The 22,431-nt window shown below is 46.9% G+C and overlaps 1 protein-coding gene across 1 annotated transcript in view; it reads left to right on the top strand.

Annotated features, from left to right (window-relative positions):
• Positions 1–22,431, top strand: part of LOC102258474 (CUB and sushi domain-containing protein 2-like) — a 223,335-nt gene that overhangs the window by 140,074 nt on the left and 60,830 nt on the right. The window contains exons 29-37 of the mRNA XM_014549497.1: positions 247–456; positions 2,625–2,813; positions 5,913–6,090; positions 7,302–7,447; positions 10,657–10,737; positions 11,220–11,333; positions 12,344–12,532; positions 15,077–15,223; positions 17,681–17,869. Of these exons, the coding sequence (XP_014404983.1) occupies positions 247–456; positions 2,625–2,813; positions 5,913–6,090; positions 7,302–7,447; positions 10,657–10,737; positions 11,220–11,333; positions 12,344–12,532; positions 15,077–15,223; positions 17,681–17,869 (1,443 nt within the window). The remainder of the gene's footprint in view (positions 1–246; positions 457–2,624; positions 2,814–5,912; positions 6,091–7,301; positions 7,448–10,656; positions 10,738–11,219; positions 11,334–12,343; positions 12,533–15,076; positions 15,224–17,680; positions 17,870–22,431) is intronic.

Here is a 22,431-nt window from a genome sequence, read left to right as displayed (position 1 = left end):
TTGAAATGGAACTCTGAAATGACTGATGCTCTTCCTTTTGAATGAATAATATTCGTTTAAGTTCAGTACTGCCTGAAGACAAGGGACTGGGTTGGCAACTCCCAGAGCCTGTTCTGGGAATCCTGATTGGGCAGGAAGTCAGCAGCAGGGATGTGTGGGCTCTGGCAGGAAATGCGTTCACAAGGCGGCACATTTGAAGTGGGACTGTATTGCTTTGGGCACTGTCCGCCTCTGTCTTGCTCCCAGGAGCTCACATCCAGTTCCTGAACTTCTCCACCGAGCCCAACCATGACTTCATAGAAATCCGGAACGGCCCCCACGAGACCAGCCGCATGATGGGCAGATTCAGTGGAAGTGACCTTCCAAGCTCCCTGCTCTCCACGTCCCACGAGACCACCGTGTATTTTCACAGTGACCACTCCCAGAACCGGCCAGGATTCAAGCTGGAGTATCAAGGTGAGGACAAGGAGGGCCCGTGTGCTCCTGTGTCCCTCCCCGTCTCTCAGCCTCCCGCATAGGAGAATGGAGAACGCAGGAAGGACTGAGGGGATGGGGAACAGGCCTATCCATGGAGGCTCCTTTTCGGTGGCATGTCTCTCTGGCCCAGCTGAGACGGTTTGACCCCATTTGATAAGCCTTTTCTAGGGTTCAGGCCCAACAGCACCCCCGGAGGGTCAACCTCTCTCCAGGCCCGATAGCCAACAGCTTTCCCTGAGCAAGAGATCTATCAGTTCCTCTCGGGCATACCTGAGTGTGCAGCCAGCCCTCCCCTGGGTAGGCTTACTGGCTCCCTCTGGGTCCTCCCTGGTGTCAGGTCCAATTACGCTCAGCAAAGCTGTCACATGACGGAAGATTCCAGTAACAATCCCAGGAGAGCCCAGGGAGCCTTCACAATGAGATGGGCCCACTTACTGCTCCTAAGGGTTTTCCCGTGTGTGGCCCAACCACACTCACTACACAATGTTTCCTTCCCGAGTCAAAAGCCTGAGACAGATCCACCCACTCCTCCTGGCACACTTTCCCAGAAACAGGCCTCACCCACCTCAGCTCTAGCTTCCCCTGTGTGAGTCCCACACCCAGTGAAGCTGCAGGGGGGCTTGTCCTCGTGGCCTGGCCTTACCTGTGCCTGCTAAGTGCACACAGCCTCGCCGGGCTTGGTAGTGGGGCTATCAGGTGGGTCATGGTGCATCAAATGGCCACAGTCAGTCCAAGGAGAGACTCAGGCTCAAATCCGTGGTCAGCATTCCTCTCCAGGACAGACGCGTGCCTCTCAGGCTTCCCTGAGTATTAGTTTGCTAAGGCTGCTCTAACAAAGTACCATGGACTGAGTGGCTTAAACGATAGAAGTTGAATCTCTGACAGTTCTGGAGGCTGGAGTTTTTGAGGTCAAGGTTTCTTCTGAGGCTGTGAGGGACAGTCTGTTCCGTGTCTCTCCCTCACTTCTGGGCGGTCGCTGGCCATCTTTGGCATTCCTTAGCTTGTAGAAGCATCTCTACCATCTCTGTCTTCACCTTCTCATAGTTTCCTTCCTCCCTGCGTGTCTGTCTCCAAAATTCCCTTTTTCCTAAGGACACCATTTATTTTAGATCGAGACTCACCCTAATGACCTCATTGTCATTTAGGTAAAGAAAGGTAAAGGCCCTGTCCAAATAAGGTCACATTTGGAGGTGTTGGATTTTGAACTTTAACAGAGGAAGTTGGGAGAACACAAATCAACCATGATGCTCTCTGCCAGGCCCAGTCTCTCCTCGAGGCTTCTCCTCTCGGGTAATGCAAGATGGTGCCACCATTGTGACAAGATCAAAGGCTCTGGTGCCTACATACACACTGTGCCTTTGCCCCTGTGATGGGCACAGCCCTGCCCACTGAGTCCATGTGATAAGCTCAGCTATCCTTGTCAAGGCTGTCCTCTGAGACCCTCAGACTCCATCAATTCCCATAGAAGGGACCTACCTACTCCCAAAGAGCCCTGGCCTCAGGCTAGGCCCCTCCCATGCTCACCAAACCTCCATCTTTGAGATGTACCCCTCCTGAGGCTGGACTGCACAAGGGCCCTGTGCTGAGGCTCCAGGGTGATGGGCCAACTCTTTGGGTTAGCGTTCCTCTCTGTGACATGCTCACTGTCCCCACTGAGACTTCACATGGTCAGAGACCCGGTCCTCTCAGGCCTTTTCCTGGGGTTGTGGGGAAGGGAGCAGGAAACAAGGCTGGTTCTATGGATGCCTTTAGAGGCCCAACACCTCTACCAGGAATCGGCCCAACTAGGTGAGAGGCCCAACAGGATCCCCTGGGGTTCAGTCTAGCACTGTCTTCCTTGAGCCTGCTTTTCTCATGGAAACATTGGTAGGTAACATTTATTAAGCCCTTACTATGTACCAGTACTGTGCAGAGTTAGGCATATATTATCCTACTTAATCCCCACAATAACCATTTTCTGAATAAGAAAACTGAGGCACAGAGAAGTTACATAACTCTCCCAAAGCCAATGACTAATCAATGCCTAAGTTCTTCTTGAGCCCAAGTCTTGGTGCTTCACCACTGTGATGACTCCGCGGCTCCTGTGGTCTGGCTGGGGAGAAGGTGCCAGAGCGAATAAAGGAACCTTCTCTCCTGATCTTTTCTAGCCTATGAACTTCAAGAGTGCCCAGACCCAGAGCCCTTTGCCAATGGCATTGTGAGGGGAGCTGGCTACAACGTTGGGCAATCAGTGACCTTCGAGTGCCTCCCAGGATATCAGCTGATGGGCCAACCTGTCCTTACATGTCAACATGGATCCAACCGCAACTGGGACCACCCCTTGCCCAGGTGTGAAGGTATGGCCCTCTCTCATCCCTTGGGATTTTTCTGAGGGAGACTGATCCAGAATAGTCCTATATCTACTTGTCTGGTCCATGGGATCACTCACACTGGGAGGTCCTTGAAAACGCTGTCCATCCTGTTTTCCTATGGATGGGACCCAGCCTATCCTTAGGGAGGGATCCTGGAGACAGAGCTCTGGACCAACCCTAGGGAGGACCTGGAGGAGATATGAACCACAGCCAAGGGAAAACATACTCAGCCCTTGGGACTGTCCAACCTGATGAGCCGATGTCCCCGGTCAGAAGGAAAGATTCTGCTGGGTTTGTAGGAGCAGGTGGTGAGTTGAGGGGTAGGGAGGTAGAGTTAATCGTGGCACCTTCCCAAAGGGAGAAGGGAGTAAAGCCTAGAAAAAGAAAACATCTTGTCCCTGTCATCACCTGCCCCCATCCTTATGCTCTTTATCCTACATGTGCCTAGAGAGATCTGAGTTGATAATACGAGTGATCTAGAGGTGGTACTTTCCTGGGTCTTCATTAACCAGAACCGGGATGGAAGAAGACCTAGAGTTTGTGCTGCCTCTACCCCGTTTGCTCACCTCAGTTCCATTTTCCTTCATTTTTCACTCTTGGGCTCACCATTTTCCTGGAGCAAAGCTGGGATTTGTCTTAAAAGGACTAAGTGTGGCAGGGGGACAGCAGAGTGTAGGAGAAAGTGCCCCAGCTCCAGGTCAGCTCTTCCTGGGCTCCGTCCCTGAACCACTTCCCCTCGCTGAACTTCAGTTTCTTCCTTAGTACAATGGGCTTCTCATCTCTGCTTTCTAAGAGCTGGAAGGGTTTCAAGACCCTGAAAGTGCCCAGAACAGTCACTGGGTCACGTCAGTGAGCTCCAAGTGTTAATTCTCCAAAGAAAAACAGACCTTGTTTGCAGAACTGAGTTGTGCTGGTGTTTGAATGAAAGATCGTAATTTCTAAAACTCTTAACCACCCTTCCCCAAAGTTTGCTTTTAGATTTTCACAACTATCTCTGTGCAAAACCATCACTTATGTGACAAGCTTCATTGTAGACTCTCTTCCTTTTCTTCCTTTTTATACCTCCTGCATCTGTTTGTGGCATCACAGGAGAGAGGAAAGAACAGTGTTCAGTCGGACATCTTGAGCCAGAAGCCCCTGTCCCTCCTGAGAGAGCTCTGTCCTTGGCTTCCTTGATGCCATCTTCTCTTGTTTTTCCAATTACCTTTCTATCTGTGCCAGCTCTTTGGTCATTGTTTTCTTCACCTATCCCGAGGCATCTAAATCCCAACATGTTCAAAATTGAACTCATCATCTTTCTGCCATCAGACTGAAATTCTCATCTAGTGAAGGGCACCTCTAGTCACTGGGCTACTCAGCCCTTAATATGGATCCCTTCCCTCACACTCATCTGCCACATTCACCAAGTCTTCCTAATTCTACCTCTTATTTATCTTTCCAGTGCATCCACTGCCTCTACCTTAATCCAGGCCACCACTTAGATGAGGCTCCTCTCTGGTCTCCCAACCTTCAGTCTTGCACTCCTCATTTTACTTTTCACAAAGTAGCTAGAGCATGTCTTCAAAACCATCAGTATACTCCTGACACCCCCCACTCAGAAGCCATCAGGGCATCCCCATCTCCTGAGGGGGTAAATTCCAAACCCCTTCATGTAGCACACCATGTTCCTCATGGCCTGCTCTCTGCTTACCTGTTGTTCTCCGCTCACACAGACATTGCCCTCCAGCTAAGCTGGAATACTTTGTTTTCCCAGGTGCCTGTTCTCTTACCTGTGGTTCTCAGGGCATGCTGTTCCTTTCTCAGAGAACGTTGCTCTCCTCTCCTGCTTTGCCTGAGGAGCCCTTTGTCCTTCCAGTGTGAGTTTAGATGTGAATTCTACCAGAAATCCTTCCCTACACTCACAAGACCAGATGATGGGCTCCCCTAAATGCCTCTGTGGCATCCACACTGATGGCACGCTCCGCCTAAGCTGTAGAGGCCCGTATATGTGGCTATAGCCAGTGGATTCTGTATGCCATGGGATAGAACCATGTGCCATGGCTTCCTGGCTCCCTTTGATCTCCCCAGGCCATGCCTGGCACCTAGTGGGTGTTCAGTACATGTAAGAGGAGTGGTGTCCATGCACCACTTTCAGGATCCATTTGTATTCACAGGGCCTTGTCCTCTGCTGGGAGGCATTGGGATAGGGCCTAACCACCTGTCTGCTTGATGCCCTATGCCAGCCAAATACTAGTACACTCATGATACTGGACTGTGTTTTCTCTGCCCAGAATCACTTTTTTATTCCTCCCTGGTGACTGAATCTGAACTGTATGGAGACTTCAGGGCCTCTTCATCCCCCTACCAAAATCCTAGGTGAGAGTGAGTCTAAAACTGGGTGTCACTTTGGGAAAACAGGAAGGTAGGGAGAGAGAACCATATCTGGGTAGCAGATGCCTTCTCTGTGATGTGGGGACTGGCTGAACACTTGACATATATCAGTTGACCTTACCACCACACAATCCTATGAGGGGGTATATTTTTAATCCCATTTTACAGGTAAAGAAAAAGACTAAACTTCTTATCTGAGGTCATCTAGTCAATAAATGGTTTATCTATTTGAACCCAACCTGAGCCTCACCACAAGCATCTTCAACTCAAGTCAAGATCAAAATTACCACTCTGGGAATCTTAGAGCAAATAAAAAGAAAGTTCCACTTTCATAATTTTCTTAGCTCTTCTCAGCAGAAGTACTGCATCTGCCTTCCATTTCTAGGGAAGGGGAAGGGAGAGCTTTATTTAGTGTGTCCTTCCACCTAGAGAAGTGTCATCCATGAGTAAGAGAAAGAAGGAGGCGGGAGGTGGGAGCAGACTCTCAGAAGCATCTACACTGAAGATCGGGGCCCGATGGGGGGTGGTGTGTTGGGACTGGTCAGGGAAGCCAGGCCCAGCCATCCTCAGCCCCATCGCCTCTCCCCATCCCGCCCGATCTCCTTGAACAGGACAGTTTTTGCTGGGAGCTGGGCCTTCATTGGGAAGTCATCTGAATTCTCAGGTGGGAGGTGATCTCCAGCATTCACCTGTGTTCGTGTTCCCTCTCTGCAGTCCCCTGCGGTGGGAACATCACCTCTTCCAATGGCACTGTGTACTCCCCTGGCTTCCCCAGTCCATACTCCAGCTCCCAGGACTGTGTCTGGCTGATCACCGTGCCCATTGGTCATGGCATCCACCTCAACCTCAGCCTGCTGCAGACAGAGCCCTCGGGAGACTTCATCACCGTCTGGTAGGGCCAACTGTCATGTTGATAGCCAATAAGAAAAGGGCATTAGCTGAGCTCTGAGCTGGATTACCCATCTGTGTGTTCAGCACACCAAGAGCTGAATGGCTTTACATGGCTGTCAGCCTCCTGGGTTTCAAATAAACACAGTGGAAGGACGGCTCATCTTCAGTTAGCCCTTACGATTCCTTGAAGGGAGAGTAATGGGAGGGCAGTGGTTCCCACCAGGAGTCCTGCTAGGGGTCCACGGCAGTACCAATGGGTATATGAATGGGAGTGGGCGTAGACATGGAAACTTTTCTCAGTATTTCCATAATCTAAACAAAAATTCTAATTTACCTAAAATAAGCTACCCAGTCTAATGAAAGAGCTTTGGGTGGAATTTTGTGAAGTCTCATGCTGAGCCAGCACTGTCCAACAGAACTTTCTGCTATACATGGCTATTGAATGTGACTAGAGTAACTGAGGAGCTGACGTTTAAACTTTATTTAATTTTAATTAATTGAAATATAAATCGCCATGTGTGGCCCAGTGGCTACCAAATTGAACAGCTCAGCTTTGATTTATATAGTTAGAATATCTCAAGTTAATTTTAAAAATAGGAATATGAATTATTAGTTGCTAAGTGCAGTTTCCTAGACAGTTTTTTCCAAACCCTTGATTTGGGAGCAAAGATATAATTCTAAAATTCCTGCTGGTTTGAAGGTCACTGCCATTCTGAGAATCAATATGGGATAGTGGGATGGATTCTCTGTCCCAAATTCCCAGGGAGAGAGAACTGTAACCAGAACTGCCCTGGATTAATTTCCAGGTTAATTCCCAGGCAGTGGCTAAGAACAGATGGGAGGGGCTAGGTAAGTTTCCAGGGAAGAAATCCTTTGCCTAGAAAGGTGACATGGAGTCCTGCTAGGGGTCTCTTTGCTGGGGGACAAGGAAATGGGGCAGCAGAGACCGCAGCACGAGCCTCCTGCCCATCTTCCATACCCCTGTCCCAGTGCTGCCTGGGACTGAGAGAACCTGTGCTACGACCCGCAGCCTGGCTCCAGGGCTCCTGCTTCTTGGGTGAGAGGTGCTCAGGACATTGGGAAAAGACAGAGCTGAGTGCAAGAAAAGTCACAGCTGCCTGTTCCAGGTCTCTCTTAAGGCCCCTGTGGCCCCAGGTAGGGTAGGCAGTCATAGTGACCCGTGACATGCCAGGACATTCTTTCCTCCTGCAGGGATGGGCCACAGCAGACAGCTCCGCAGCTTGGAGTTTTCACCAGGAGCTTGGCCAAGAAAACGGTGCATAGCTCAACCAACCAGGTCCTGCTCAAGTTCCACCGTGATGCGGCCACGGGTGGGATCTTCGCCATAGCCTTCTCCGGTCAGTATGGAAGCCTGGCCTGGTGGGAAGGGCCAGGCTCTCAAGTCGAGGCTCCACCATTCCTATTCATGTGACTTGGAATGACTGACATAGCTTCTTAGCCTCAGTGTCCACAAAGTTGTAAGAAAGAAATGTGTTAGCCTGAGTGAAATCTCCTAGCACAGGGCTCCATGAATGTAAGTTTTCCTCCTCCTCCATACTGTTAGGGCAGAGAGGCACATGACGTTGATCCTTGGTGCCAAGTTCAAGCTTAGAGGCAACAGAGTGAGGCATCTCATCCCACTTGCTCACCTCAACTCACTGGCTGGCTGTCCACCTATCTGTGCCCCAGCTTGTCCCTTAGCATCTTCTAGAGGTTGTCCCACTCCAAAGGAATCCAGGGCCTCTGGACTTCATCGGAAATATTGTGCATAAATGAGGCTGAGAATGAAAGGTATCAAATCTTACTAAAACTATAAAAGAAAACATTACGAATTGGCTAAATAAAAATTTAATATTTCTACAAATCAAAAGAGCACCATAAGTAAATAAGGAAATGATAAATTGGGAAAATGCATTTAACAGGCAAAAGTCAATCTTAAAAATACATAGGGTTCTTCAAATTTTTAAGAAAAGTAGGGGCAAAGGACATGAATAGAGAGTTAAAAGGAGAAATGCAAATAATTTATTGATATATAAAAAATGTTTAACCTAACTAGTCATCAAACGCCAACTAAAAGAAAAGAAATGCTATGCTTTCTGTCGTTTATCAAGTTGACAAATACTAAGATTAATGACTATTTCCTCAAAGGGCCCTACATTTTGTGAGGACAAGGCCTGTGTGTGTTTACTTGTGCATCCTCAACAGCTAACGCAGGGTCTGTCTGACCAAGGGTGAGCCCTCAACAGAGGATCATTAAATGAATAGGATGGAAGAAGAATGATAGCTCCCCGTGTGGGAGACACTGATGCTCTGTTGACTGTATCTGTTGAAGCAGGTTTCCTAGAGAGAAAAATGGAAGCATGCATCAGATGCAGTCATGGTCCTCCCTGGTTTCTGTTAAATCCAGGTTAACCCTGCTTGGTTACCCCAAGAGTGTCTCTTGGTTTCAATACCCACACTTCATAAAGCTTATGTGGCTCTCAATACAACACATTTCAGCAGACACGACTATAGAAAAAAATTAAAGTTAAATCCTCAGAACATAATATGATAGTTTTTTAAAAATTGTACTGCGGGAGAAGTCTTAAGCTACATTCCACTTAAAACTGGTAAAATGTCACAATCCCATGTGAGCATTTGGGATGTGCTTCCCCGAAACTGGGGGCTCTGAGAGTTATCGCTGCGTATGCTCACTGTGGTGCTGCACCACCCAGTGCTATGCTGGGTACATTCCCATGGTGTTGTTCATATTTAACCCTTTGTCCTGTCTAGGGTTTTCACAATGTCTCAAGCCGAGAATGTTCCCATGAGGCACTGAATGCTTGTGGAGGATTTGCAAAGTGTATATGTTGCAGTGCATGCAATCACTGTTGTGTCACAACTGCATTCATCATTGGGTGACCATGAAGTGATGTTTTAAGAATTTAGCTTCTAGCCCCGGCCGGTGTGGCTCAGTTGGTCAGGTATCATCCTGTGCGCTGAAAGGTGCTGCCTCAATTACCCGTCAGGGCACATGCCCGTGTTGCAGTTGTAGTCCCTTGCAGGGGGCAGCTAATGGATGTTTCGCTCTCACACCTCTGTTTCTCTCTTTCCCTCTCCCTTCCTCTCTCTCTAAAATCAATAAAAATATTTTAAAGGAAAAATAAAGAATTTAACTTCTAGCACATGGCTTCTTGCATATATATGCTTATTTTTTTTAGTTTTAAATACTTTTTTGGATTTGGAGTTATGCATTATAATTTTTTCCCATTAAAGTAATGGAAAGTAAGCACTTAGTTAGCACCTTTGCATGGAACATCTGGTTTCTAGGAATGCATTATTGACATTTAATAGGAGATGCCTGTACTTTATAAAGGTCATAAAATTTAATCACTCTTAGTTCAAAAAAATAAAAAATTAATAAAAGATGCACATATAGAAGGATGTTTATCACAGCTTTACTTTAAATGGCAAAATTTTATAAACCTAAATGGTTAACAATAGAGTATCTGTTAAATAAATTCTACTAGGCTGTATAATTAAATACTGTGCAATCATTTCAATCATGTTTTTTAAGAGATTTAATTACATGGGGAGTTCTTGAATTATACATGCACACAAAGATCAGCACAAAGTACATACCACGATGCAAATTTTATAAGAGAAAAATATTCATATCCACAGAGAATAAACACTCTGAGAACTTACAGTAAAGGATTAACGTGGTTATCTCTGTGAGGGCAATGGATGAATTTAATTTTCCTCCTACTGTTTTCACAGAAAATCTCATATTTTCTTTAATGACAGTGTATTACATTGGTAATTTTTTTAAAAGAATGCTATTTTTAAGAAATATAGGGGTTGAGGTGACTTTGGAAATAATAACAGTAGTAGCAGCGGCAGCAACAGCTAACATTTACATAACACCTAACCCTGAGCCAGGTGATGAATGAAAAATGAGTTATGAGCACACACCGAACTTTGCCTCACACACAATCCAGTCTCTGCTCAGAGGGATGGTTTCCAGTTTAGAAAATCCATGAAGCCAGAAGTGTTTAGGCAAAGGTCAAGGTAAACAAGCTGATTTCGATGGGCACTCACATAAACCACACACAGTATTTAGATCTTGAGTAGTGGAAAGAATAGAGGGTTTGGGAGCAGCCAGACTTGGATTCAAATCCTACCTATGCCATTTACGTCCTGGATAACCTTGGAGGAGGATCTGAACCCTCTGAATCTCAGCTTACTCAGAGTAGAGTAAGAATACCTCGAAGTGGGAACAGCTATTATGAGAATTAAAGGTGTCAGCGTGTGAAAGTGCCTGACATATGGTTGGCGCTCAATCATTGCTTCTCCCCCTTCCCTTCAGTGCTAGTGACTGTCACTGTCCTCCTAGATTCTCTCTCCTTGATTATTAATCTTAACAGCAGATAAGCAAAACAGTGCTCGGTTAAATTTGCGCCGTGTACAGATACATACTCATTAATATCTGCTGTGTATGGGAATGAGGAGTGGGAAAGAACTATTGAATGGCTACGTGCCCCCAAAACTCTGTTCTTACACGGACTTGTCTGCTTTGTTTTTTCAGCTTATCCACTCACCAAATGCCCTCCTCCCACCATCCTCCCCAATGCTGAAGTCGTCACAGAGAATGAAGAATTCAACATAGGTACCATCTCCCACACCATCGAGAAGGGGCCAGGTAGAGGTGGGGGCTGGCCAGCGGGGCTCATCTCTCCTCCTGTCCTTGGAGAGAAACAGTAGGCCCAGTGCAGGAGGGTTGGTATTCCATCAACTGAGTTTGCATCAAATATTCTCACTCTTGCTTTTAGCCACACCTGGGCAGAGAAGCTAGGAAAGCTGTTTTTTACTGTTATTTAAGTCAGTATGTTTTTGGGAAATAAATCCATGCAAAACACTATAAAAAGTTCTTGGGATGTTGAAACATTCTTCGGCTCAGCAAGGCTGAGCTGTGAGAGTGGAGCAGCAGTTGTCTGGGTCATTTGATTGGAGTTGAGCTAGTTATTTGAGCCTGAACAGAACACGACTCACCACTGATAGTCTTGCCTAGAAGTGGGTTTGAGGTACTAAGGGTTGCTGATTAGCCCTGACCTCTCTGGGGAATCCTCACGTTACTCTCTCTTTGGCCAGGTGACATCGTACGCTACAGGTGCCTCCCTGGCTTTACCTTGGTGGGGAATGAAATCCTGACCTGCAAGCTTGGAACTTACCTGCAGTTTGAAGGCCCACCCCCAATATGTGAAGGTAACTGCACTGAGTCATGCCCTTATGGGTCTGGAGTTCCTCCAGAGCGCAGCCCTGGTGCTACTCCTCTCTGTAGTCCCTGTCCCTGCCCAGGAAGAAAGAGGCCACATAGTGAATGTTTGTTTGGATGAGTGAATGAGTGAGTGATGGTTCTAGATAGTTTCTCTACCCTGCTCCTAGGTCCAGGGCAAGGAATTGGCCATATGGCCACATTTATGTCTGTCTTCTTTTTATCTAACTGGCATTCACTGGAAATGTCACAGTGATCAGTGGAAGGAGGAAGTTCTTGGGCTGGGGTGTGTTCACACACCAACCTTGCCCTACTGGAGTGAAGATATGCTCAAGGTTCTGTGCTGAATTAGGCAAATGAGAGCCCATATTTGTCTTGACTCCAGTGTGAGGCCTTTGCAAAAGATGAATTCACTTCACTAATTTATCCCAACTAAGACCAAAAATAATGCTCTCTACTCACTTGCACATAGTAACTGCTCAGTATTGGCTATTATTATAATTACTAGTACTACTTCTGTTTTTAGTACTGTTACTACCAACAAATATGTGGTAGCCTATAGAGAAACAAGTCAGCTTCTCCCCTACCTCTCAGGAAGCAAGAGTAGGGTAAACTGCAGTGTGGATTACTAGTGAGAAGGAGAGGAGCCATCTGCCCCAGAATTAGGATTTCAGTAGCAGTTTATTTCAGTTGAGCTGACCCACCCACCACCAAAGCAGCCGGCCCCCAATGAAAGTGAACTTTAGCCTTCATTCTGTTCCAGAACCTCTTTGGTTTGCTCCAACTGGCCAGGCCTGCATCTCAGCAACATGGTAACAGGGACACAGAATCTGAGGTCACCCCTTAGAATCAGCGGTATAATGACGGGTGCTGGGGTCTCGTTTGAATGTGCTCAGATACCGGCTCCCCGATGGTTGTCTTTGCACCAGGGAAAAGCACATGTGTTGGTCTAGTTCATCCTCCATCTCATGTACCTGGTATTTCTCTTTCTTTCTCCAAGTGCACTGCCCAACGAATGAGCTTCTGACAGACTCCACAGGTGTGATCCTGAGTCAGAGCTACCCTGGAAGCTACCCTCAGTTCCAGACCTGCTCTTGGCTGGTGAGAGTGGAGCCCGACTATAACATCTCCGTCACCGTGGAGTACTTTCTCAGTGAGAAGCAGTATGATGAGTTTGAGATTTTTGATGGTAAGTCAAATACTTCCTCATGCCCCACTTCAGATGACAGCTTGCTTTGGAACCCTAGATGTCTATGCTGCATCCTCCCAATTAGAGCTTTCCACAGGCCCCACATAATGTCTTCTCTACCACAGGAACCCCAATACCTTGGAAGCCGATGGGTTGTTTGGCCCAAGCAGCAGGGCTGCTTATACTGCAGCCTGGACCTGCTGCTGAACTCTTTCTCAGTCTAGCCCTCACTCAAAGCTAGCATCTTGAATGTCAACCAATGAATGGGTCATAGCAGTACCACCCAGGGAAGACTGTGCTACCCGCAAACAGCCAAAGGAGTCTACCGACCATCTTGCTTCTTTCTTGGTGGTGGGAAGGAAAAGGTGCAATAACTTGCTTTTTAATTTGGAGTAAATGTCTCAACATACCCCATTCCCCTGGACCCTAACAATTTCACCTGAAACTTTGTAGGATTTATCTCTTACCCTCTACAGCATATGTGTCTTGAAAAGACAGCTGCACTAATTGTCCCTTCTGGCTCATCAGATCCAATTAATACAATGTCATCAATATAGAGCACCAATGTGTTCTATTCTGCAGGATGCCCAGATGGTCCACATCTCTTCATGCTGTATTATGCCAGAGAGCAGGAGAATTAACATAACTCTGAGGCAAGACCATGAGTGTATACACTTGTCTGTTGCACATGGATGCAAATTGCCTATGGTCCTTCTTTCTGATGGGTGTGAAAAGGAATGCATTGCTAGATCAATAACTACATGTCATGTAACCAAGGCAATGTTAATCTGCTCTAACGAAGAGTAGATTACATCTGGCATAGCTACTGCAATGGAGGCTTCTACTTGGTTAGGTTTGTACTATGAGACCTTCAGCCATTTATTACCATCCCCACCTCAGACTCCCCTGCTCCAACAGAGGAGCCATGGTGGTGCTTTGAGTCCCCAGATATTGTGTATCCAAAAATCTTTGAACTATCTTGACATTCTCTTTTCTCCAATATTCAGTTATATGAGTAAATAGTGATAAGTCTTTTGGGGGGAAGAACTGAGAAAATCACTACTATATACAACTGATGTTGTTTTATAGAATCCTTTTTTATGGGCACCCAGCCTCTTCTTCAGCCAAAGTGTTCTGTAGCCAGAAATAAAACCTGGCACAAATCTCCAAATTGGGAGATTATAACTTTCCACTGGGCTTAGCTTTCCTCACCCTTTTGATCATATATTCATGATCTGTTTTGTTCATATATTCACTTATGTCAGCCACCCATCCATCTTCCATGTCCTGAGAACCATCTTCATAGATCCTGCAGGTCAGGCCCTCCGACTGCCATTCCAACCCTTGCTGTCCTTTGGGCAATTATTCCAACTCTTATGTCAGCCACCCATCCATCTTCCATGTCCTGAGAGCCATCTTCATAGATCCTACAGGTCAGGCTGCCATTCCAACCCTTGCTGTCCTTTTGGCAATTATTCCAACCTTGCTTCTTCTGACTATTAAGTGCTTCCACCTGGCCTCTGTATTCTAGAATCTTGTCATCCCCATCAATAATCACTACTGAGAAGCCAGGTGCTGTGACAGCATCTCCTCCCATCAGTTGTGGCCTACAGAGGACTGTCCTTACTCAGGTGTCGATGATGCTGGTACTCACCCTCACCAGTGCGTTCCTTATGGCTTTAGGACTTGGCTCGTCCTCCAGGTCCTCCTGAGAACGTGGGCAGCTGTTGTGTGTTCTGGTCCTACATAGATCTACAATGTCCTGGCATGCCATTCTCTGAGCCTTTTGACCTCTTCCTTCATGGGTTGTCCCCGCAGTTCTGATGGCTCAGTTTTGTTTAATGTGGCCCATGACTTTCGCCAAGCTTCCAAGAGCTGTCTCAGCAGCATGTTAGAACCATCACTCAGGGCTCTTCCCAGGGTGACAAATGCAGGGCATGGGAATCTCCAGCTTTATATTCTGCCTCCTGGAGCCAGCCCCTCAGGATGCACTCCCAGGCATGTAGGGAGGAAAAAGGAAGAGGGAGGCCTTTTTGGGAGAGTCTGGGAAAAGAAGGTGGGGAACTATGTTATTTGTGACATTGAGACCTGATGTTTCCTCTAGGTGTACTCATACATTCATCCGTAAATATTCTTTCTATATGGGAGGCACCGAGCTATTTTTAGTACGCACAAGAGAAGTGGGGTGGCACGGTGGAAGGAGTTCCCAGGGGAAAACCAGCTCTTCCATGAACCAGCGGCTTGACCTTGGGCAAGTTCCAGGATGGCAAATAGTTTTATCTGAACTGCCAACTACTGTGGATTGGCAGTGGCTCCCTGGAGGAAGGGCTCAGGAGGAAGGGCACCTAGAGCAAGACCTGGATACAGAGAGAGGAGTGGAAGAACAAATGAGTTGCTGACTCTGACCAAGTTACCCAGCCACTCCGAGCCTTCATACCTTCATCTGAGGAGGGAGAAGTCGGAAGTGGTGACATGAAAGGGATCAACTCTAGTATCTTTGATGGCTGTCAGTCTGAAATCCCGTGTCCTGTGCTCTCACCCCAGGTCCCTCAGGACAGAGTCCTCTGCTGAAAGCTCTCAGTGGGAATTACTCAGCTCCCCTGATTGTCACCAGCACAAGCAACTCTGTGTACCTGCGCTGGTCGTCTGACCACGCCTACAACCGGAAGGGCTTTAAGATTCGGTACTCAGGTGAGTGAAATGTAAGGACTCGCGAGAATGGCCAAAGGCCATGAGCCCTTAAGTTTCTCACCCCAAACACCCAAATAAGCCATAGGCCGTACCTTCAACAATGACAGAGCTCCTCCATGGGATAGGCAGCCTTCTCCTCTAAGTCTCTCTTACCTGTGGCTGCACAAGTGCCCTGACATTTTCCCACCTCCCCTTTTCTGCTCCTCTCCCTTCCCTCTCATCTGCTGGCCCTGCCAGCCTGTGACTTTGGAGAAGCTTATTCCATGTATCTGATCTAATAATGCTGAAAGGTGATCACAGCCCTACCCCTGTTGAAATGCTAATAAAATTTCTTTAAAACTGAAAAACCCTAAGACATGGGTCTCCAACTGGCAAATGGTAGACAGGCAGCCCAGAGATGAGCTGTATTTTCAGTCCAGGGGCCTCTCTCTGCTCTGCAAGCCATGTCTTCTAGGCAGAGTCAGAGCGAAGGCCATGCAGTCAGGTGGCCGACTGGGCAGCCATCTGCAGGGAGCATAGAAACATCCCTGAGATGTAAGGAGACGGAGCACATTGAATCTGTCTGAACCCCATGGTGGGGATCACTGTCTGCAGTTGGAAAGAAAACCTGAAAAGCTGCTTGCTCCCCATTCTGAAGGGGAGTGGGTCCAGCGAACTGGGTTCTGTAGACTTGGAGGCAGAGACAAATTACTTAAGACCTGGGAGTCCCACCAGGCACCAGGTCCTCTCCGCACGCTTCCCCTGCCTGCATGTGGCCTGTATTCCAAATACATGTTGGACAAATTCTAAAAGGATATTGGTTAGAAAGGATGTCAAATTACAGCCTGCTTGAGTTACCACTTGTCTTAGTCCATCTCTTCTCATGGGCTACCTACTTAGAAGACAAGCCCAAGCTTAGTGGGCCACTGACAGTCTTAAAGGACCCTGGGGTATGGCTTCAGGGACCAGCAAGACAGACGAAGCCAAGGGGAGCTGGGAGGGGAAGGGCTTTTACTGTCTGAGCCCATCTCCTCTGCAAAGTTGACCCGAACTTCCTTCCCCCCCCATGTATGCAAGAGGGTGGCCCCACGAACACTGTCACTAACCAGCTGAGTGACTATTTGACACATCACTTAGTCTCTCCAGGCCTCAGTTGCCTCAGGACACAAACCTTAAGGTCCCCCTCAGGAAGATTCAGGCTGAGTTCCTAGCAGCTGCTCACGCAAAAGGGAAACATAGCCATTGAGTAGCAGTTCATTATGCTGGTTGCTAAACTAGGAACTGAAAGCCATTAAGGAGTTGCCCTTTCCATGATGTCTTTAAAGACTAACCACATGTTTGGAGGTAATGAGTCAGTTGTAATTACAATACATACGCCAAGTACAAAATGAATTAATCACACGGTGAAGCAATTAGCACTTAATTAAAATACAGTAGACTTGTGTAATTTCAAATGCCTCTATCACTGTGATTAAGTCTATTGTGTAACTGAGAGCCTTGTTCTTGACTGAGGTAGACACGTAAATATGATACACACAGGACGCAGGCGGCAGAGCGGGAGAGGGAAGCACGTCGGGCTTGGAAGGAGGGCATTTAAAACACATTCGCCAGCAGAGGGACACGAGGACCTCACCATGGGAGGACGTAGTAAGGGCCTGACACGCTCATTCCCCCTTAGCCCATGCTCCCCTGGGAGGCCCAGCCAGGGACTCTCAGAGCAACAAGGGGCACTTCTCTGAGGACCCCTCGTCAGGGTCTTTGATTGCAAATTCTCTGCGGCTGGGATTTTTGTCTGTTTCTCACTTGTTGTGTTCCCAGCACTTAGAACAGCACCAGGCACATAATGGACACTCCAGACCCATTTGTTGACTTAGTGAATGAAATAACTTAGAGCCATACATTGAGGGGATTGGGGCTGTGGGTTCTATATGCTGACTGCGCCAGCTCCCTCTCCCTCGCCCTCCAGGATAGAACAAAGGAGGAGGACCAGTTATTGAGCACTGAGCTGGGGGCTTTTACAAACACAATCCTATTTAAATGCCCAAAAACCTATGGGTAAACATGACCCATCCCAGTAGACAGGCGAGGAGACTGGAGATGAATGAGCTTCAGGAGTGTGTCCGAGTCAGACCCGACTGACTCCATTGGTTCTGTTTCTGTGTCTCTGGGAGTTGATGGGATTCGAGAGCCTGAACTTAGCTGCACAGCTAAGGCCGAGAAGGGTACCCAATGCTTCATGTTTTCTCCCCTTCCCTTCCTTTCCCTTTCCCTTCCCCTTTCCCTTCCCCTTTCCCTTACCCTTTCCCAACTGTTTGGCCATTTTTCAGTATCAGCCACTCAAGACCACTCAGATAGCAGTGGACTTGGCCATGGGGAAGACAGGGAAGTGGGGGAAGAATGGGGACGGCGAGTAGGAAGGAGCATGTCTGTCTGTCTTCCCACCTGTGCGTGGTCCCCTGACCTCCTCTTCTTGTTCAGCGCCCTACTGCAGCCTGCCCAGGGCTCCACTCCACGGCTTCCTCCTGGGCCAGACCAGCACCCAGCCCGGAGGCTCCATCCACTTTGGCTGCAATGCCGGCTACCGCTTGGTGGGACACAGCATGGCCATTTGTACCAGGCATCCCCAGGGCTACTACCTGTGGAGTGAGGCCATTCCTCTCTGTCAAGGTGAGAAGCAGGTGGGAAGGGATAACAGGTGTCTCTGATCCTACTCACATCTTGGGTTTGTCCCAGGTCCAATCATATCCAAATGCAGACTTCCTCATTGGTAATTAATTCATCCTCTCAGGAACCATAGATTGAAGATCCACAATATCTTTAGCCCTGGGGATATGCATATGCATAAAGCACAGTCTCCGTGTCTTCAGAGCAAGAGGGAGATGGGATTAGCCACATAGATGCAAAGTGACCGAGGAAGGAAGGGCTGTGTCAGGAGTAGAAGCCACATAGAAGAGCCAGAGGTGAGAAGGGACCGACCTCCTCCTGGACAGCTAGGGAGGCCTCCAGAAGAAGCACGCTTGGGCTGGGGCTCAGAGAGCAAGCAGGTTGGGACCAGGCATTGGCAAGGAAAACATGCTAGCCAACAGCAAGAGCATTTGTCAAAGCGCAGAACTGAGAGAAACAAGGTCTGGGAACCAGTTGGGGCTGGCCGAAGACCAGGTCGGAGAGGAGAGGAGGGAGGAAAACAGGGTGGAACAGTGTCTGTCACCTTCTCAGCCACCAGCCATCAGGCCTGTGATGTGCACCAGGCAGTTTGCATGTGTTGCCTTTGATCATTTATGGGATTATTTTTCCTTAAAGTAATATACATTCAGACTAGTAATCTGAAAAAACACCTATAGATAATACCAAAGAAAAAAGTGAAAATGACCTATAATCCCATCAATTGAGATCACCACTGTTAACATGGAACACGTTTCTTTTCGTCTTTTATACATCATTTACAGAAATGGCACCATCAATATCCAAAACTCTCGATATTAACATCTATCATATATTCAAATGCACTTCCTCATCATTATTCTCAGTGGTTGCATAGCATTATGGGAAAACTGACATTTATTCAAGTCTTTTATTGTTGGCCATTTGAATTTCTTTTTTTTTTTTTTGCTACTTTAAGTGCTGCTATTAAAATTTTTATAATTCCATTGTTATGAACATCCACATTTATTTCTTAAAATGAATTCCCCAAAATGAGATTGTTGAATCATAACCTATGCAAAATCTACAGCTGTTGATACTTATTGCCCTCCTGAAAGTTGTCTTTTCTCCTACATTCTCATCATTATGTACCACATTAAAAACAGAAAAGACCCTTGCCAGTGATAGAGGCAAACACAGGAAATCACAGTGATGTTTTATGTTCTTGTTCTTTGGTCCCCAGGGTGGGCCACACTGTTTAATGATATCTCATCTCTGACCCTCTCCGCCTTCTGCCTGGGCCTGGGCCTTCTCAAAGACCCGAAACAATGTGTCATTAGAATTCTGTTTCATGCCCTAAGCAAAGGTCACGGAGAATTGACTGTCCACAGTGGCAAATGGCACTTGGCTTTGGTCTTCCCGTTTCTAACTGTATCGGGCATCATCTTTTTCCACAGCTTTTGTTGAAACTGACCATTGTCTCTCATGTCTTTTATCTTTTGTCACTTCCCTGAATTAAACCCCTCTAGGCTCTGTCCACTCATCCTCATACTGCTCTGTGCTTCTCCCCATCCCTACCCAAGCTTCCCTTTGCCACCCTCCCTCCCAGCCATTCCCTCGGTGCTCTCTGGATTCCAGGCTCCATGGCCAACAAGCATACACCCTTGGTCCCTTCCCAGAGGGCTCTGTTCACTTCCTCCCTCCACAGAGACAGTGGCTCTCCTCTGAGAACAGGGATGCTGTGTCCCTTTCCAGAGGTGCGTGTCAGCATCCATGTCCCGCATAGCCCAGGGCATTCTTCCCGTTCGCCATTGCTGCTTCCAGACCAGGACTTCTCCACCAACAACTAATCCCATTTAAAGAGTCAATGTTTCCTACTGTTTTCTCTCCCCCTCCCCAGCCCATTCTCTCACAACATATTCTCTCCCTTAGGGATATTATTCCACCACAAGTTCCACATTCTGTCCCCTCCTCTCTGACCCACAGGAAGTGTCCCTCTTACCTGGGTCTTGGGGAACTGTGTTTTGACATGGAGATCAGGAAACAGGCTTTTAGTCGCTCAGGCTAGAAGTTACCTTTTGTCTTCTTGGTTATCCACAGGAGAAAGGCAGGCTGGGGGCAGAGGGAAGTGGCTGCTGCCCGCTGCCTTTACTCGCTGCCTCCAGATTGACTCCCCATGCAAAAAGGCAGTGGGACTCTAAGTGTTTCTTCCCAAAAGGTTCCAGGAAACAAAGCAGTCGGATGAAAAGATATGACAATTTCACTAACCCGGTACCCTTGAAGGAGCTCGGCTGGCTGTTCAGGCATTGAAAGATCATCATATTCAAATGCTCCCTTACTTCCTCATTCCTTCCATTCCTGACCCTCCTCTTTTGTCCGATCTTTGTCCACATCGAATCTTTGAATCATTCCTGTCTTGGTATTTTAACCCCACTCCCTCTGGACAGTCCATCCTTCTCCATTTTATTACCATAATGGAGTCCTTGCCCTGTTCCTCTTCTTGGTTCTAGAAATTCTAGTAGCATCGGCATCATTGTTAGCCAGTGTGAATGGGATTTACTTCTGCTCCAGCTTCTTCCGACTCTGAGGGAAGGCGGCCTCAGCTCTAGACTAGTTGCAGAAGTAGGGGTGGATGAGGGACAGTAGTGGGCACCCTGATTAGTATCACATCTGTAAGAGCTCCTGAACTGTCAAGGGGCAAGCAGGGCTTGTAAGTATTCATGTCTTTCAAAGACCACACAGGCTACTCTTGCCTAAGTAATGTATGTTTCTCCCATAAACATCGTGTTGCCCCTGCTCCTTATAAAACAATGATCTTGGCCATGCCCGCTGTCATCTTGAGATTTCTTTTCTTCATACTCCTGAGTTGGCTCTATCATTGTTTATATCTCACATCTTGCCCTTTGTTGGTTTTTATACTCTTTTTGATGGAGTATATAGCCTTAAGGAAATTCCTCAGAAAAGGTTCATGAGAGATCAATGTTATAAGTCTTTAAATATCTGAAAATATCATTATGTTTACCCTCACACATGCTAGGTAGGTTGACTGTGTAAAATTATATGTTAAAATACTTTCCTTCAGAAATTTAAAGGTGTTGTTCTGTTATCTTTGGACATCCATTGTTGCTGATGGGAAGTCTGATGATGAGCTGATTCTCATTCCTTCACAGGGATGGTTTCTCTCTCTCTCTCTCTCTCTCTCTCTCTCTCTCTCTCAACTTATAGGAATTTCTCTGTCTTTGGTCTTCTGAAATTCCATGACAGTGAACTGTAGAAGGTTCTCTTTGCATCCCTTTGGCTCCCTTTCATTCTGGAGACGTGTGTCTCTTCAGCTCTGGGAAATTTCCATCTGTGATAATTCCATCCCCTCCACTTGCTCTGTTCTCTCTTTCTGGAACTCTGGCCCATTAGATGTTGGATCTCCTGGATTGGTCCTCTGTGCTTTCAGCCTTTTCTAATCATTTTTAGTTTTTGTCTTTTTGGTCTATAGTCTCAGAAATTCCCTTTCATTTTAATCTCCAACGCTTCTATTGAATGCTTATTTTGGTTATCATATCTTTTAAAATAAAAGACCTCTTTTTTGTTCTCTTTTTGTTCTTTTTTTTTTCAAAGCACTCTGTTCTCGTGTAACAAATATAGTATGTCATCTTGATTTTCTCAAGATACACTAGCCAGAGCTTAAAGATTATATATCTTCAATTTCCTGAGTTAGCTCTGTCTCCTCAGGGAGACATTTTCCCCTGTTTTCAATCTTATATTTATGTGTTTTGTGCTGCTGTTTTTCTTCATCTGTATAGTGATCCTTGCTTGTCCATATTTTAAAGTAAAAGCTAGGTTGATTTTTTTTTAGGCAGCAGATGTGAGCTACCTTTGTTGTTAATACATATAGATATCTTCGCCCACCAGGTCTCCCCTATGAACAGGAAGTTGAGCTGAGTATGCTGCAGAGATGAGCAGGCAGAGGGGCAGCCTGTAGGCTGTGAGAGCCCTTCAGTCCTAGAATTGAAAGAGCTTTACACTGGGGTGCCAACTCACACCACAGCAGCCTTAGTTCTCTCAAGGGAGTTTTTTGGGGGGTTTTGGTTTTCTGTTTCTGTTTGTTCTTGTTTGTTCCTCAAATGGGAGAGAAAACCCTCTCTATTTAGTTTGAAGAACACACGCCTGAATGCCTCTGCACTGTACTCGTGGGAAGGGACAGAGAACCCGTCTCACCCCATAGCTCCCTCCCATGTACTCATTTTGGTCTACAGAGTCTTGGCACCATTTAATCCAGCAGAACACTTCTAGCTACACTTTGTCTTCCGAAATTCTTTTTGAACTCTCCTCTGCTGGTGATCCTCATGATTTTTTTGTTGCTAAGAAGATTTTTCCACCCTAGCCGGTTTGACTCACTGGATAGAGCATGGGCCCTTGGACTGAAGGGTCCCGGGTTTGATTCTGGTCAAGGGCATGTTCCTTGGTTGCAGGCTCAATCCTCAGTCCCAGTTGAGGCACATTCAGGAGACAACCAATCAATGTGTCTCTCTCACATTGATGTTTCTCTCTGTGTGTTTCTCCCCATCCCTTTCACTCTCTCTAAAAAAAAAAAA

Source organism: Myotis brandtii, unplaced genomic scaffold (genome assembly GCF_000412655.1).
Source record: "Myotis brandtii unplaced genomic scaffold, ASM41265v1 scaffold555, whole genome shotgun sequence".
Taxonomy (NCBI): domain Eukaryota; kingdom Metazoa; phylum Chordata; class Mammalia; order Chiroptera; family Vespertilionidae; genus Myotis; species Myotis brandtii.
This window is presented reverse-complemented; position numbering and strand designations above follow the sequence as displayed.